The 19347-nt window shown below is 24.8% G+C and overlaps 1 protein-coding gene across 1 annotated transcript; it reads left to right on the top strand.

The window, feature by feature from the left end:
* Positions 1 to 8280: 8280 nt before the first annotated feature.
* LOC114120959 (rhythmically expressed gene 5 protein) lies at positions 8281 to 18528 on the top strand. Its single transcript, XM_027983079.2, is given in 6 exon segments — positions 8281 to 8487; positions 15513 to 15579; positions 17387 to 17491; positions 17653 to 17733; positions 17841 to 18058; positions 18060 to 18528. Coding segments are annotated over 6 exon segments (612 nt in total). The 5' UTR covers positions 8281 to 8385; the 3' UTR covers positions 18099 to 18528.
* Positions 18529 to 19347: the final 819 nt, after the last annotated feature.

Genomic DNA, 19347 nt, shown 5'->3' with positions numbered 1-19347 from the left:
TAATTTCTTCTAGAAACAATTTATTATTGTGTTTTTTATTATTATTATTGTATTTTTTACTCTTTTTTATGTTTTCATAATGTCATAACAATCGGTATTCTGTGACCAGTCAAAAATAAACGATCAAAACATACAGACTCAGTTCATGTAAAAAAAAAAATTATAAAACCAGTACCCACGCAGAAATGTTTTTCTCTCTCAGTCTTTTACGCGACGACTATAATACCAAATGCATGTTTACTAACGAGAGGATTTCGGTCGGGAAATCCCGTCGATCGTCTACGCACACATACTCTCTCTTATAATATTATCCACTGGTATAAAAAAAAAACCCAACACTCGAGTACTGAAGCTTGTGTAAGTTTGTGTGTGTGTGTGTGTGTGTGTGTGGTTATGTATGTGTGAATAATAATATATACGACGACACGGCGCGGCGGTTGTCCCGACCTCCACGCGCGAAGTCGCCAGTCTCGGCTGATCCGCATTCCTTATTCATCTCGCCACAATAAAAGAACAATAGGACTGCCGTTTTCCGACAACTATGTGTATAATTATCACTACCTATCCTCAGCGATCAACTACACGTCTTATTAGAAACCATCGATAAATCCATTTACACACATTTGCATACCTAAGAACTAACTCAATGTCTTACATATAGTTATATATATATATAGTACCTATTACCTAAAAGCTACCCTTTAATGTGCATCTGTATAGTATAGTCAGTAGATATATTATACAATACAATGTTATTGTTATATCTTAAAAATATACCTGAATACAATTATGGATAACTATGAATATTATGCTACATATTATAATGCAATAGGTAGTAACTATAGTTTTCCACCGGTAATTTATACTTGTGTACTATTATGATTGTAATTGTATGTTATATACCTACTTATTAATTATTATTATATTACAACCAAATACTTCATCCATCGAGGTTTTCGCTCTTTATAATTGAAAGCATGTTTCAATATGTCTCATGTTTTACATTGAATATTTTCGCTAAAATTTATACCAAGTTTATTATATAATTAAAGATACAAAGATTTCAAGATTAATATGTAGGTAGGTAAATTATTTAGTCTAAGTACAACCTTGTGGATTGCAGCTGAACTATAAAATATATTATTACCTTCAATTCCAAGCTCTTTAATGACGAGCCAAGTCAATCATTCCATTGTTGGTTTAAATGTTCAATTTTTACTTTTTACAAAGGTACCTACATTTATAAAAGTTCACACTATTCACCTATTATATTTTTTTCTTTTTAATTTAAAATTTTCTTTTTTTTTTTTACTAAAAATATAAATTATAATAATATGTACAATAAGTAATTATAAGATAAAATGTTTTTGGAAGAATTAAAAGTTAAAACTATACTTTATCAAATTTACAATTCACGTGTTTTATAACCACCTAGTTCATTAAATTTAAATTGTCGTTCTTTTGCTTAAATATTTAGATATTATTATTTACAAAATTATTTATATATTTTACTATGAATTTGTGTTAACTTATTACGAAATATTTGTTAGTCTCGAACTTAAGTTGATAACAATAATTAACACACTCATTAAAGCACTAAAATACCTACCTCCAAAAACCATATTTTATACTATCTATATTTTGTTTTGGGAATGTAGTAGATACTAAACTACTTTGTATTGTAATTTTAAATTTAAACCTAACCTGCACTATATTTTTTTTTATTAATATTTGGTGATAAGTGATAATATACTTCAATTTTCAATTGCGTTTTTTTTTTTTTAACATTTCCAATAAATACACAAATACACACTGTCACTTTCTATTAATGAAATCATTTAGTGAACTCTGAAAACATTTAAATAGAATTAGGTAGTAGGTACGAGAATATTGTTAGCGCGCACATTTATAATATTATATAGGTATATCGATAATACGCATGTTTGGAATGCATATATTAAACTGGCGTAACCGTCAGCGAGTGGAGAGAAGTGAAGAGGAAACGTGTGCAACATAAATGTATGCAAATGCGGTTATTTATAGAAATAACGACTCGTCGTTGTGCAGTTATAGTGTATTTTTGTCGCGGAAAACAGAGGAGTTGTTGTTGGTCTTGCTTCTGAGGTTGCTGGAGGAGGTAACGACGGTGTTGTTTGTCTGCATTAGACAGTGGAAATAAGACTTCTAGGAAGAAAACCAGTATCCTACGTATGTATATCTTGTAAGAGCTACTGCTGTGCGATGACAAACGAGAATTCCATACCAATTTTTTCTCCTTCTATATTATAAATTCTCTGCAGATGGATACAAGATTCTATAAAAAAAACAATTTTGGCAAAACAAAATTATCCACTATTAAATAATTATAATACTGGATAGTTACGTGACGTAGGTATATAGAAAGGCGTATGACGACATAATATATAATATATAGGTATATAATGTAAAGCGTTGTTTTTACTAAAAAAAAATATCAAAAGACGTCACTGCGAACAAGTAAATAATCACATGGATTTTAAGTTTGTTATTTTCGAAGAAAAACAAGGACTTCTCCACGAGTAATGTCATTTGCCAAAATTAACATATTTAATATATCAAATTCAAAATACATTAATGTTTTTATGTACAAGTATATATGTAGGTATAGTCTTATTATAATACTACGCAATATGCAATTGGCTATAAATTATAATGCATACAAATTGTAATGACTAATATTTTGGTTTGAAACTCTAATACCAATCAGATAAAATGTACAGTCAATAATATCAAACCAGAAAAATTGAAGATTTTTTTTATATATGTAATAATTAGATCTGATAAAAAAGTAGGTAAATACAAAATAAATATTGAAGGTAAAACAATAATAACTTATAATAAAGAATACAGTAGTTATAGGTTATTATTGTTATTATTGTTATTAAGATACTGCAGTGTACATTATACTATATTGTATTATATGAAATACCTCTACTGGCTTTACTTATAGTTTAGTGCTTTGGGCTAATGGCTATAATATACAATACTATTACTATATTATGACATTATGTATTTAAGTATATTATAAATAACGAAAAGTAATAATTTAACTAATGTAAAAACTTATTGTAAATAACATAATTAGGTAGGTACTCTAAAGAAGAGACAATTTAACTAAATAATATTATTTTTTGGTAGATAGGAATGATAGGATTAATAATAATTATAAAATATTATTATGGTTAATACTTAATATATTAGTAAATTACAACAATTAACTTGATAAAAATCTATAGTCTCGACGAAAAAATTTTAATTTCAACGATAAGACATTGCTTCAAAATTCAAACTTAGATGATATTATAAACAATATTGCATTTTTAATACAATTAAAATATTCCAAGACTTTAAATATTTTATTTTTGTTTATTTTTTTAAAAACTTACATTAAATTAATCAGAATCGCCTAAAGGCTAAATAGGGAACTCTAAACTGAGCTGTTGTAAAGCACTAGAAAAATAACAACATTGCATCTGCAAATTCCAAGTCATAGTTATTATAAATAGTTATGTTAATTATGTTTAGCTGAAATTAGAAAATTATAAATATGTTGATATTTTACTTACAAGATTCAAAAATTACGTTGTAACTTTATGAATCATCGATAAACCATGCAATGCCAAAAACCGGAAGCATATTTGATTTTTAATTATATTGTAGAGATGACTGGACAGTAAAGTGTAAAAATGATGATACAAGCAAAAATTACATCGTATAATATATTTAAATAACTCTTTGAAGTAAAAAAATATTGTACCTAATAACTTATTTTAATGAATTGATATAGACATATAGTAATATATGCTTCAGATTCGTTATTCGTTATAACTAATAACACATAATATAATATATAAATGTACCACAGTATACCACACATTTTACACGAAAGTAGAGTACTGACTCTTGCAGAAGACAAAATATGAGTATAAAAAATATATATATAATATATTTATATCAGAAATTAACGTTCGAAAAACGCGTAGGTCAAAAAAGCCGCTTTCAGATTTTAAATTTTAATATAATTAGTTGTGATTTGTTTCTCGAATTTTCAATAAATTGTTACTTTATATTTTATAATTTATAGGACTTCCTGGTACCTATACTTATGACTATATTGGTTATTTACACAATTATGAATCATTATCGATTTATCAACAAATCACAATATAATAATTATATTATAATGTAATATATTATGTCTTTCAATAAATTGTTTGTGTGAAACATTTGCATACATTTATTTATGTATTAAACTAAAAATTACACCTATAAACACTATCTGTTGAATTATATACTTTTTTTATTAGGTATATAAAAAACTATAATTTATTCTTAAAAAATATTTTTCATAAATTTATAGTAAATTATTATAATAGAATGATTTCTATTAATTTTTTTATATGTTAAATAAACAGATTTTTCACAGGTCACAAACTTTAATAAATATATATGTACATATGTGTGTCGTGTGGTTTCTACCACTTTATGGTTGGTATCGCTGTATTAGGGTATGCATTTTATGTATAGTGTTAGTCATTGGTAGTATTTGCGAGGTAATGGAAAGCGCAGGTGTTTAAATGTTTATAACTTTATTAGAACATAAAACTGCAATATTGCAATATACTATTTTAATTTTAAGCCCATCTCTTAACATTTACAGATTTTCTGGTACATCTATAATAACCGTAGTTCCTATATTACAATTCATGGATGTGTATAAATAATAATAATATACTTTAAAAAAAGTAATAATAATAACGTCGTAAATATAGATTTCTAAAGTTATAGCAGTCATAATACTTAAAATAAATAAATAAATATGCATATACACTATACATATTACATAGGTACATAGGTATATAAGACTAAGATATATAAACACTTTTAAACATTACACATCAATATATATAGTGATTATGATAAATATTTCATAAACGGGGACTGGTTTAGTCCCTCAATAAGAACGACGGATCCTTGTTCGCTATTCTCATCATTCATAAAATAGAACTGTTTCACAAATAATTTACAAAACAAAAAGAGGTATTATGATAATCATGATATGAAACATTATGCAAATTAAAAACTGAAATTCTAAAACTAAATTTGTTGAATATGACAGGTGAGTTGATTCGATCGACAATCATCAATGCGTTTTTATAAAAATTATAAGTTTGTTTGAACTCGTTTGCTTAACCAGCTTTGTTAGGCCCAGATAGCTAAGTACTTAGTATAATCATAATAATATATGGGCATATGGTGAACAATTAATCGCAATAAGTAATAACTTGAAAATACACTGCACTTTGCAGAAACTTGCGCTGGACTCATTCAAATTAGTTTAACTTGTCAGTTGTTTACTTGTCTGACATTTTAAATTTTTAAACACTTTTACCCATTCGAAGTTTAAAACATTACATACATGGTAATTAAAAAACAAATTATTTCTGTTCTTGTAGTAAACAAACATTGTTTCCCTTTTAAAATTGAATTACATAAAATATTAAATTTGTTGAAGTTTGTAGTATTAGCAATAATTTGATAATATAGCTACCTATATTTGTATTTCGGTAAAATATAATAATAATTTCATTTATATTATAATTAGTCTGGTGCAAATCTGAGGGGGGTCTAAGGGGCTTTAGCCACCCCTCTTCAGCCGTATTTTAAGTTATATGAAATGAAATTACTTTAAATAATATTTATAACAAATTCTTTATTTATCATTTTTTGATAATAAGTCCCCCCCCCGGCCTCCCATTTGTGATTTCTAGATCCGCGCCTGTAATTACATATCACGTTGTTTCCGTTTAAATATAATTTAGATGACAAGATAATGAATAAAACCGATAATAGAATGTCAATTTCCATCGTATCTGAGCAGATGCTATCACAGTTAAACAATAACTATACCGTCTATAATCTATATCTATTATATTATTATATAGGTAATTATTATTTATATTAGTAAATACGTATTACGTATTATAGTGTATAAATGTACAATGTATGTTAACAACTAACAAATTAATATTAGCAGTATTATTAATAGTAATGTAAATAGGTATAAGTGCATAACAATACTAACAATATTATTATAGTTATTTGTTAATACGAATATACGATACTTGCATTTAGATAAAAAAAAGTGTTTACCTATATTGATTAAGGACTATTATAATGATTATATAATTAATGAAAAAAAAAACTAATTAAAATAAAAAAAGCTTATTTACTATTTGCCTACTGATAAACAAATATCCACAATTAATATACAATTATATCATATTTTATAGTTTTAATATAAATTTAATATAGGTACTATGTAATTAATAATTATAAACAATTTTGAAGGACTGAACAATAATAATATACCTACCTATTAAATACAAATATAATGGGAATTAATAACAATACATTTTTGTTCCATTATTATTATACATTGAAATATAAACTTTATTTCGTATAATTTATTATGTGTGAACTAACATTTAACATATAGAATAAATAGTATTATACTATAGTAACGCGTATAAATATATTTAATTTATAGCAGTATAGCATATAAATATATAATACTGCCTATGACATATTACATAGGTATAGTAGATAATATTATAAACTATAAATATTATTTCTAAGTATATAAGTACTGTTTTGTACATGATATGTGTAATTCATAGACAACAATATATTATGTACCTAATGTCTTAAAAAAGTGTCTATATATATTAAATCAAGACAACCAATGGCGTACCAATGGTGGGGGTAGGGGTTTAACCCCCATAAGTAAAATAAATATAAATGTATAATGATTTCTTTTATGGAATATTACATTAATATAAATGGTAACCCCCCCCCCCCCCATAAATGAATTCTGCGTACGCCTCTGAAGACAATAAGTATAATAGTTAAATAATTCAAATTTTTCAACGGTTTTAAATGTTTTCTTGTACAAATGTACTTATTACTATTATTATTTTGTATATTTGTCTATACATTGTATCATTATTAAATTTATACTTTGTTGGTTTGGTTCTATAATTTATTATTAAATGCACCTATTATTATAACTTTACAATTAAATAATTTATTTTATTTTATTATGGTTTGAAACTTGAACGCATAGTTTATTTGCAGACTATAAATATGGTATTATATTCTACCTACTGTATATTTAAATATTTAACTTGTATTAAAAGTACAAAAATATACTTTTTTCGTAATTTATTTAAAAAAAATAAATGTATTTTTACATACCTATAAAAGTAGGTAACAAATATTTTACAATTAAAAAAATAAGAAATACTATATAAACATTGTTTTTAATATTTTAAATTATTATTCATCATTACAAATATAATAATATATTATAAAATGATATTATCCTTAGACTACTTAATAAAATTCAAACAAAATTACAATTTACATTCTATGTTTATCAACTCTAAAAGTCTAAAATATAGTTCTCATAAAACCATATACTATATACTATTAGGTATTGATTATAAATACTACAGAATTTATAATACAGGTACGTACAAAAAATGTATCTATTTTTATAAGCATACATATTATTTATAGTACCTAGGATGTTGAACTCAATAATATTTTATAAACGAGTATAAGTAGGTACAACATAATATAACTCAAACATAATACAACATAATGTTATAGGTACCTATATCATATAATATATTTTGTAGTGAACTAGTTTAGTTTTAGTTGAATCCATAAGTACGATAAAGTATATAATAGGTATATACACATATTATAATATACTGTAAATTCCATGTCACTAGCTATTATTATTATTATTATATTGTTATTATATTACATTGAATTATAAAGGCATTTATTATTAAGCGTATGTGTAAATAAAATTTATATATATACATATAACATATAGGTATTTGTATACACAATTTAAAATACCAACGCATTTTGCATGCGCTATTAAGTATGTTTATATATTTTATGTAGGTATAGTATATACCTATATACTGTACAATGTACATACTATATGTAGGTACCACGGATCGTGGTAAATGTCAAGGACTTCAGTGCAGCGTGCGGAGCGGTGTTTGTGTATATACCTGTATAGTTTACAGGCGCGTGCGTGTGTGAAAAACCGTTCTGATTTTTCCGGAACTTGGCGCGCTTCTTGCAGGCGCCGTCGACGAACGCGCATGCGCGACCGTTTCGGCGCGATGGCTTGTCGAGCCGGCCCCAGCAGCGGTTCCGTTGCGTATAATCACGATCAGTGTGTTTCAAGACGCGCACAACTACGAATTGCCACGACCGTCCGTCGCTGCAGCATATACAATATCAATCTGAACAGTGAACACGATGAGAACGTACGCTCTCCTATGGCCCTTGGCCGCATTCCTAGTGACCCGGACCTCCGGGTCGGCCATTCCGATGTGGGAATTCCTCAGTCGAGGAGAAAAGGTAACTTTTGGAAATTAAATCTTTTTATTGATTTTCATTCGTGAAATAAACGTTTATTTTTGATTATACGTATTATATTGATATATTATAAATAAGCTATATGCGTATTCACAATAATATAGGTACCTAATAAATTACATTTACGTTATGTGTTTGAGCTCATTTTAGTAATATATACTGCACAATACAGTTAAATATAATAATTTACATATACATGTTTTTATGTATAGTAAATACGGGGTTTTAATAAACTCGTCGTTTTCTGAGCCTCCAACCAATTTATTTTAATCTAAAATATGTACCTACCTGCGTGGATGCGTCGAGCAGTGTCTAAAATATCTTATAATATAGTTATATATGTATATATATATATATATATTTAATATATAATCTACCAGCTGACAATACTTGTTTTTTATTGGGTTAAGTATATTCTGTATATTTTAACATGGCGTTATTCACCAAATAACATATTATTCGTTTTAATGAAATTAGAAAATACACCTTGTAGAATGTATACGCTATAAATCATGGAAAAATATTTGTGTTTAAATAAACATGTTTTTTTATTATTATTTCGGATATAACTATTAACTATCCAACTAAAAGCTATTTAAGTATAGCATTCAATAAAAAAACTTTAAAGATTGTAGAACACCGTGTATACCGACTCGGACCATTTGGCATCATTATTTTATTAACTGTACATTCAGATTATTCGCGGTACCTATCGATCATTGTGCCAATTTATTCACTAAACAGTTATTAAATAATCGAATATAGTTATACTAAATCGTTATTGAATTTCAAAATTATACGATGTCCATCAATAATTTGATTGACTATTCGAATAAAAGTGTGATGTTGATCTTTTTTCAACTTATGTTCTATTAATATTAGTCATGCAAATTCACAAACGCAATGAGGCGTAAATACAATAAGTTTGTATTATAATATGTATTTTCCTCAATACTATTTAATCGAATTAGTATATAATGTTACTAAATTAAATTATAAATTGATACTACTGTTAACAAAAACCATTTCCCATTAGTTTAAAAAATTCTAAATACACAGCTGCTGAAACACGTACCACGTTTCCAGGGCTATTATATGTATAAAATTTGATAATTTAATATAGAATATCAGATTAAAATATATAAATATTTATTGTGAGCTATTAGTTGAGTTAGAAAGATACATTAGAATATTAGATATGAATTTAAAAAAAACATAATAAAACTAAAATTTTCAATTATTATTTTTTCATTTGTATTTATACTTAATCTAAATTTTAATTTTTCAAAACATTAGGTACCTATTATATTTTTTATTTTTTCAATTTCAATTTTATGTTGAAAATATTTTCAAATTGATTTTATTTCCCATCTATTTTATACATAATGAGAGCTGAACTTAGTGATTTTCACACGATAACTGGTTTCATGTCGGTCTATGTAAGCCAGCTATGTTTTCATATAATACCACAGATATGTACTTATTACATATTCACTATTCTTTTTTACTTAATACTTATATTTTGTGTGCCATTAAACCCAAATAAAACGTATAGAACATTTTACCAAAAATGTATAAAATTCATAATTGTTATTTGTACTATTAATTTTAATTATGTTGTGAATGATCGATGAGTGATAATACAAGTACACTTATAGGATCTAGCACTAATATTTTCATAGTGAATAGTGATTAATAACATGAAGTAAACAATCAAAAATTATGATTTACCGGAAGGGCAATTCTCTGTACATAGATTAGGTATATAATATTATGGATGTACTGGAAATCATGGTCAACAGGAAATATATTTTATTTTATTACAAATAAGATATAAGTTATTGTGTTCTAAGGATTAAACAATTTTAACATAGCATGTAGGTGCAATAAAAATTCATTGTATTTTAAATTATACTTGGCACATCATAGAAAATATTTTATTAATGCATAATATTTTATTTTGTTAATCTCGTCTCTTTGATTTTTATTATGCATTTAACATTTTTCTTTAAAAATCTTTATATAAAATATATTACTTATGTAATTTAATAGTTATCACTTTTAAATTCAATTTTTTTTTTTTATCTGAATAATTAATTTAAAATAGATAAAAAATAAAATTATTATTAAATTTAATGAGCTATTTAGTTAAATTAAATTAAAATATTATTCGTTGAATTTTTATTGGAAATAATATCCCAATAAATATACTTATTGAATTTCTATTTTTAACATATCATTTTCCCATACCTATAAAAAGTAAAAAGTATTTTTATAGTATTTAAGGAATATTTAATGATTTTATATATAATATAAAATATTTATTTAATAGTTTAGTTTATACTGTTAAATTAAATATTATTTAATTAACAATGTATTTATAATTAATAAGTATTTGTTGCATTGTTGTCACAAGATGTCATTAAATTATATAAAATTATATATTTATGAGTATTCCAAAAAATTTTGAAAAAATACTTATTTCGACGAAAAAAATGAAATGAGCGTGGTGATTTGTTATAAATACAATTTAATATTTTCAATAGGTACTATAATAATTAATAATAGGTATATTGTTTAATTTATTATGCCCACCATAGCTTATGAATTATGATTATGAATTAATAACTTCTTTAAATCGCTTCTGTATAGTTCATAGTGTGTAGTCTGTATAAATATTGAATGTTGCTTGAGTAATGAGTATGGTAATATACTAATATTATTGTTGGTTTAAATCAAAGCGAGTTTATTGACTTTGTTTATATATTATGTATAGCTGAGTCAAGCCCAATAGTAGAAAGTATTCTTTTATTTTTTAACTAAACTGTCAACAGCGTGAAATATCCATAAATTACTAGTATTTATACGACATTTTTAAAAATATATTTTACAAATTATTATATAATGTATTAATATAAAATTAAAAATATATTAGTTATTCAATTTGTATCGTTATAATAATAATATTTCAATTTTTTTTTTATCCATCATACAAGTTACAATTCTCTATCTTTATAAATTATTATTCATTAACAAATAATAATGAGGTTTAAAATTTAAAATTTAAAATTCACAGTAGGTAATGACCATTGTACTTACCTACAAAAATATATTTTTTAATTTTCAATTTATTTCAATAAATTATGAAGCATAAAGTAATTGATTAACTATATAGACTACTTGTTTTTTAATGAATATATTTGTTAATGAGTTTTTAGAAATACCTATCAAAGCAGTTAAAAACTATGAAAGCAATAAAAAAGTTAATATTTTATTTTCAAATGTTTTTTATTATATTTTATTTAAACTAAGTATTAAATTTGTTTAATATTGAGCGTTACTCTAAGTTTATTAGAATTTTGAGATAAAAACAAAATATACCTACAGCGAATGTTTTTTCATATTAAAATTTGTACAAAATATAAAATGGTAATAGACGTATACGTATAATGATTAGTGGTATCATAAAATATTAGAATATTGTAAATATTTTAACTTTCTTTGTGATCAAAATACTCTAACAATTTCGTATATTACTCTATAAGACGCATTCAATTTCGAATTTAAGTATAATTATAAATATAATAGTTATTGGTTTGTAGCGAACCAGCGAGGTAATCCTGAAGCTTGTACATTAAAAATTCATAGATAAAAAAAAATCTGGTTGACAATATACCCGGATCTACGTGCATATTAAATGAAATATCGTATCATTACACGATTTCCGTTCTATATTACTTTAGAATCGTGTTATTTACGGGAACAATGATGATTCAGACAATGGATAAAATTGCTTATATTAAAATTTACGTTAAAAGCATTGGACATGACCGAATCTTATAAACAATATAATATTATATTGTAAACAGTGTCACCAGCACTCACACATAACCGAATTATTTAATTAATTTACACTGTATGATTTTTTTTCTTGGATGATTTTTTGCATTGCTGATATTATCTTATAATTATCTATTTATCTGATAATAATTGAGTTTAATTCACGTCTAATAACGACTATAATAATAATAGGTATACGGTACGTATATTTTATTTAAAAAAAAATTTAGATGAGCGTGTGATACACTTTATTATAATAATATAAACAAATAACATAACCACTTCCAGACAACAACTAACATATACCATACGTCCATACGACATACACATACACTACACAGTATAATTTACACATTGCGTACTTATTATTATGTTATATTTTGTTTTTGTTTACTTTTTCAGTTGCCATTCGAGTTTAAAACTCTTGAAGTTGTTTTTTATATTTACTATTTACTTTTAAAATTATATCTGAACATTATTAATCATTACCATCAATTTAAGCACTAATTGGCGAATACCAATATTTTACGCATTATTTTTAAAAATGTCTCCTCGTGTTCATTAATAAATTTAATTTTAAAATGTATTACAATACAAAATTATAATATATTAATATTTAAGTACAACATATAGTTAAATTGTTAAATTTTACTTGTTATTCTATTAGACTTTCTACAGAATATAAGAATATTTATTTAATCATTTTATTGAAAAATGCTTAATTTACAATCTATACAACCTAACTGGAGGAGAGTTATACATTATAATTGTCTAATTGTCTTGAATATTAGAATTTCCTTAATTTTTATTCTTCTTCTTTTTTTTATGAATTATTGTAATTAAAAAATTGAGAGTAATTGTATAGTAGGTACCTAACACGTAGGATAAATACTATACTTTTACCACGTTCATGTATATATATTGTGCAGTGCGTTTCGTAAAATGTAACATTAATGAACCCGTTATATTTAAAATCCATAAGACACGAATTTATAAATAGGTACCAAGGTTTTTCTAAAAAACGTGACAAAAAACTGCTTGGGTACTCACTACTCGCATTATACTTTTAGTTTTGAAAAGAATACGATGTAGGTCTTGGTCTTCGTGTATAAAAAAAACTATTTCAAATATTTTCAAATTAATTATGATTATCATGTACTCATAACGTACCAATAAAGTAAAAAATTGAGCTTTTTTGTTTGTTGTTTGATGTCTTATACCTATATATAATATATTATAATTTGCAATAACTATATATTGTTATATTGGTTAATTTTCCTATAGCATGTTCATCTCCGTTTTTTCTTTGAATTAAAATAAATTGTTAAACAATTGATTTTTTTTGAAAATGTTAATGTATCTAAATCAAACTGTTAACAATTTAAAAAGTAGTTTCTGAGTTATTAAAATATAAAGTTCTAGATAATAATACTTGAAAATGGCTTTTTATTTTTTATTAAACATTTAAAATATATGTATAATATTTAACGAATGTCTATAATCGGACAATTTTTAAAAATTATACAACTATAAATTATAATAGATTAATATTAAATTGTAATTATAGTTTTAAAATCATTATAACTTCAATACTACTATAAAGTTATTACCGCCTTGGTAAATTTACAAAATTAAATAACAAAAAACAGTAACAAATTTCGTTTTAAATACAATTGTTCCAAAAAGTTATCTGCTTAACAATTTACTTGAAAAAAGATAATTTTTAATTGAAAAAATAATAATTATATTGCCACAGAATGGTATAACAATTTTAAGTAAATATTTGAAAATATAAATGGGTCTATACCTAAAAATTCTAAGAATTAAAATAAATTCATTATTAAATGAAAAAATAGAGGTAAGCATGCTTAGTGAACCTCCATGTATAATTTATTTAATAGAATATATCTTATATATATAATATGTTTATAATAAAATTATAATATATAACTGTAAATATTTATTTATTTAATTAATTTAAATAATACTGGTATGTAGACATGTAGTGAAGTCACATACCTAAATAATGAATAGTTCTACATAATTTTCTTATACATTTCAATGTATTATTTATTATACTAGTGAAGGTTAAATAATTTTATTTGAAAATATGATAAAATTTTCATTTTCATAAAAATCATGATGTTTAAATATTTGTATATTTTATTATTTATTATGACTTGAGACTTTCATAAAGATATTGTGTTATGTTTAGTTCAAATCGAATAAATTGAGCATTGAAATATTGAAATTCTAAAATATATACATAGGTAATTAGTAATAAATAACTATACCATACGCCAATAATTAATAATTTAATTCAATTTTTAATTGATTGAGAGTATATAATGCACGAAAATATGGAATTACGAAGCCATGAAGGATATACCTCAGTGATTTCGTTCACGGGTCGGTCGCATGCATTAAATCCTTAGAGCGTATATTATATATTAGATCGTATATGATCTAAGATTGAATTAGTGGTCCTATACCTACTACCCTTAAAATGGATCACGGTAGGTCTTTTTTTTTTTAAAAAAAAAATAAAAATAAGTTTATACCTATAAAAAAAAAAATATTTCAAGTAGCCTTTAATTTTAATATAATATTATAAGTACCTAATATAAGTTATAAATAATTGGAATAGGTACATATCAAATCATACTATGATATAATATGTACTTACCAGTATCAAGCATTTTTATACGACCGTACACAGTAAAATATAAGAAACAATAATTTACGATACTATTTCATATAATTTGAAGATAATAATAAACATAGAATCAAATGTAGGCCCATTAAATCGATTATATGCATGGGTCGCAAAGAAAAAAAAATTAAGACCACTGCATTAAGCAATAAAAACTGTATAATTTACCTGTACCTATATACAATAAAATCTCATTGGTAACATATATCTATTATACCTAGAAACTTTTATTATTTACAAATATAATTTATAATGTATTTTATAGTAGGTAATTTTTATTAAAAACATTTTTCAGGTAGATATACAACTCTTAACTAAAATAAAATTATTAGAGTTTATTTATTAATTGATTTAGACAATACACCTAGCTAATATAACCATATCTTTCTTTAACATTTTCCAAGAATTGCGTATGAATGTTAATAATTTTGTTTATGTTCATTTTTTTTTTTAGATGAGCCACTTGTTCAACATGTTCGTGAAACAAGTAGCCGACTATTGCGATTCATCATCGATGCCAGGTAGATATTTTTATGTGTACTTATATAGATCGTAGAACTCAGTTAATAAATTTAAGTTTTATAGATAATGGATATACGCCTATTACCTTGGAATTAAATATAACACTTATAACCAAATAGCCTACCGCGAGTTTACTAATATTATAGTTTTTTACTCACTATAATACTTATTACAGTCTTATAAATTATGAATGATTTTTGCGGTTCTTAATTACATTTGTCGGGTGAGCGAAAATATAATACAAATGCCTATATTCTTTTGGTTTTGATTTGCATAATAATAATTATAAATAATAATTTATCTATAATCTATATATATATATATATATTAAATAGAGACTTTGGGAAGACAACATTTATAGTTTATATAATATATACATATATTGTATATGTTCCAACATAGATATAAATATACGTACATTGATTTTCAAGGCAATTCCTGGTAAAATTGTTATGAAATATTATATAAATGAATATCGTGACTTATAATTTATATCGTAAATAATCGTAAATTTTTCTGTGATCGTTCGTTAAAGTCTTTTGGGTTCATCGTCGTCAAATTAATTTGCATGTCACTATGAAGGTTATTGGCTCTTGCAGCAGGTCACGGCTACTTCTCTTATATTCGTCCACTATATAGGTAGTAGATACATAGTGTATTTAAGTACAATTTTTCCAATCATCATTCTAAGTGATTTGTCTTACATTTCCTGATAAATAATATATTATAAAGTAAATTATAAGTAGTTGTCGTATCAATCCATCATGATTCATGACTAACACTATGTTATATAGCACTCATAACAACAATGTTTTTATAATAATATATTTTATACAAATGTATTATATAATTATACAGCTGTCACTATTTAAATATCATATTTATTACCAATAATTTGTTTAGCTACTTTAATTGCATTAAACAATTGTTAATTTAATGAAATGTAATAATCTTGAACAACTAAATCATGTTTATGGGACTTTTGGCCACGGCTCACCATTGATTCGTTAAATGTTTAGTGTCTTACACTGAGATAGATAAGAATATACTATTAGTATTTGTCACAAATTTCTATACAAAGCTATATATATTTCTAAATTTCTAGTATATTATAGAAGTCTGTAGTATACTACTAATATATTAGTATATATTCTTATCTATCTCGGATGGTGTCTTATTGATATGCGACTTGGAATTAGGTGTATTCATATTTATTTTTAAATTTTATTGTAAATATAAAATATTTATCATTTTTTAAATTAATCAATATTTGTATATCTAATTAGTATACCAGGTATATACTATTTATACCTATTTGTATAAGTAGGTAGTATAACGTAGGCAATATAAAACAAGAAAACTCCGTGAAAGTTTGACCATATATTATATATACCTAGTACCTATATAATTGATAATTTTTATATTAACGAGTGAGCCACCCATAAACCCATTACATAATAATTATTATTAATTAAGTAATATTATAACATTATGATTATATATTTATATACTACTTGTACTTATTTGTTTAAAATAAATTAAAAAGGTATATATTATTATACCTATCTAGACATCTAGTTATAAATTATTTTAATATATATTATTTTCAATAAAATCTATAAAATTAGGTACATATTATATAATACGCGTGTGCTATGTGCATGTGTAAGCAATAAAATATTTGCTTGGATATCTAGGTTTTAATGCTTAACGGAATAGTAATTAACAATAATGATACATAAATTTGTAAATTGTATTGTCGTATAAATAATTTTTGATATATATATTTTTTTTTTTTGTTTATAGACTGTAATAAAGTTTTATTGATTTATGGTTTAACCAATTTGGCAAAAATGGGAGATGATAGCTTAGACAAAATGGACCCTTATCAAAGAGGATCGAGAATAATGAGTATGTACATATTATATTATTAGTACTTAACTAATTTAAGTAACATTATTACATAAACACATAATGATTATGTAAATAATGTTAAATAAAATGAACACATTAAAATAGAAAGCTTTTTTATTGTTTATTCTCAATATTCTCATATATTATTATTGTTTTAGTATGGGAATCTATGATGAAAGGAGGTTTCTTTACTTCTCAAACAACTGACAAATCGGAACAAGAGCTCAATGACCCATTAGGTAAATATGAATATAATATACATAAGATACATTTACAAACATGTATGATCTAAGTTGTGTATTTACCTGCATAAAATCTAACTTATTTATTTATTAACATTGTATAGAAACTAGTGGCGGAAATGATTTGGGTTCTGCGTCGAATAACGTCGAAGAAATAGCTACTCCACCAGGCGGTTATATCATCGGGCCAATGGTTGTAAGAGTAATGCCTGATGGTCGGCCAGTACCTGGTGACTCTCAGAGGCCTCTGCCCAAAGACGAAGACGCAGAAGAATTTATAGCTATGCGATCCAAACCTATGCCTTCCATGAATGATATGCTAGGTCAAAGAAAACAAGCAACACAAAACAGGCCTTCTGTGAGACCATTTAGGTATAAGCTTAAACCGATAAACTGATACTTCCAATAATGCGTCCTCAGCAACTTGGTACAGTTTCAGATATCATATTTATTTATTATTTTAATTTATTTGCGACAAATTGCAACTTTAGCTTTTCTTTTAAGTACAATATTTTTTATGTATTGTTACGATAAAATACTTCATCTTGTAAAATTCTATTTCGTCTTTTATAATTATTATTATTTTATTTTTTAATTAGGTTTAAACACGTTTCAGGGTCCTAAATAATTGTGAATACAATTTTTTTTTATTTTTAAATTTTTTTATTTTTTAGAGTGATATACTATTATTTATTATTTTGAAATCATTTTAATTTATTTGTAAATAGTACTGTTAGGTACCATTGTTGTGATATTTATATGTTGAAAATTAAGTAAACATTTTGATAAAAATTCTTTTGTATATTATTTTTACCTACCTCTTATGAGTGAAATGTGAATTGTTTTAAGAAGATGCTACCCATATATTTGTTGTCTCCGTCTTACACACGCCCGACATAGCAAAATTTCGTTCACTAGTTTCAATAGTGTGCTGTTAATTTTGATATTAGAGTGAATTGACCAATTATACAATTTTTAGATAATAATATTATCTGTGCTTAAGCGTTGGCTTCTATTCTATAGTTTAATTTTCAAGCAAGATATGAGCATTTTTAATTTGTGATATTTGTGATATGTTCTTACCTAAAAGTTTAATAATAGGTCAATTTAATCTAATATTAAAACTAATAGCACACTATTGAAACTAGTAAACGAAATTTTGTTATGTCGGGTCCGGGTGTGTGTAAGACGGAGACAACAAATGCATGGGTAGCGTCCTCTTAAACTATTTCCACAAACATTTCTTAATATAGCTGCTAGTGTATATTTTTTAAGAAATAATAACCAACTTTTTTTTTTAATTTACCGAAATGAGTGTTAAGTATTTACAATTTATATTCAGTTATACATTAAGTAAAATTTTATAATAAAACTTAGGTACAAGGCGTGAAGACGAAATAGAAGAAGACATCCAATGACACTTCTTCAAATAAAATTTTTTTATTAGCCAGTTACCTATAAGTTAATCAAGAGACCAGAATCGTTTAAGACGTCGACGGAGATTAATTGTCGGGAATAATGTTGGAGGAGAGATTGAAAATTAATGGATTAGGATGGTTGATAATGTGTGCATGAAAGTTTGAATAGGTACTAGATACGAGCAAAAGCTAT

The sequence above is a fragment of the Aphis gossypii genome, chromosome 1 (assembly GCF_020184175.1).
Source record: "Aphis gossypii isolate Hap1 chromosome 1, ASM2018417v2, whole genome shotgun sequence".
Taxonomy (NCBI): domain Eukaryota; kingdom Metazoa; phylum Arthropoda; class Insecta; order Hemiptera; family Aphididae; genus Aphis; species Aphis gossypii.
The sequence above is the reverse complement of the archived record's forward strand: the minus strand, read 5'-3'. Positions and strand labels throughout refer to the sequence as shown.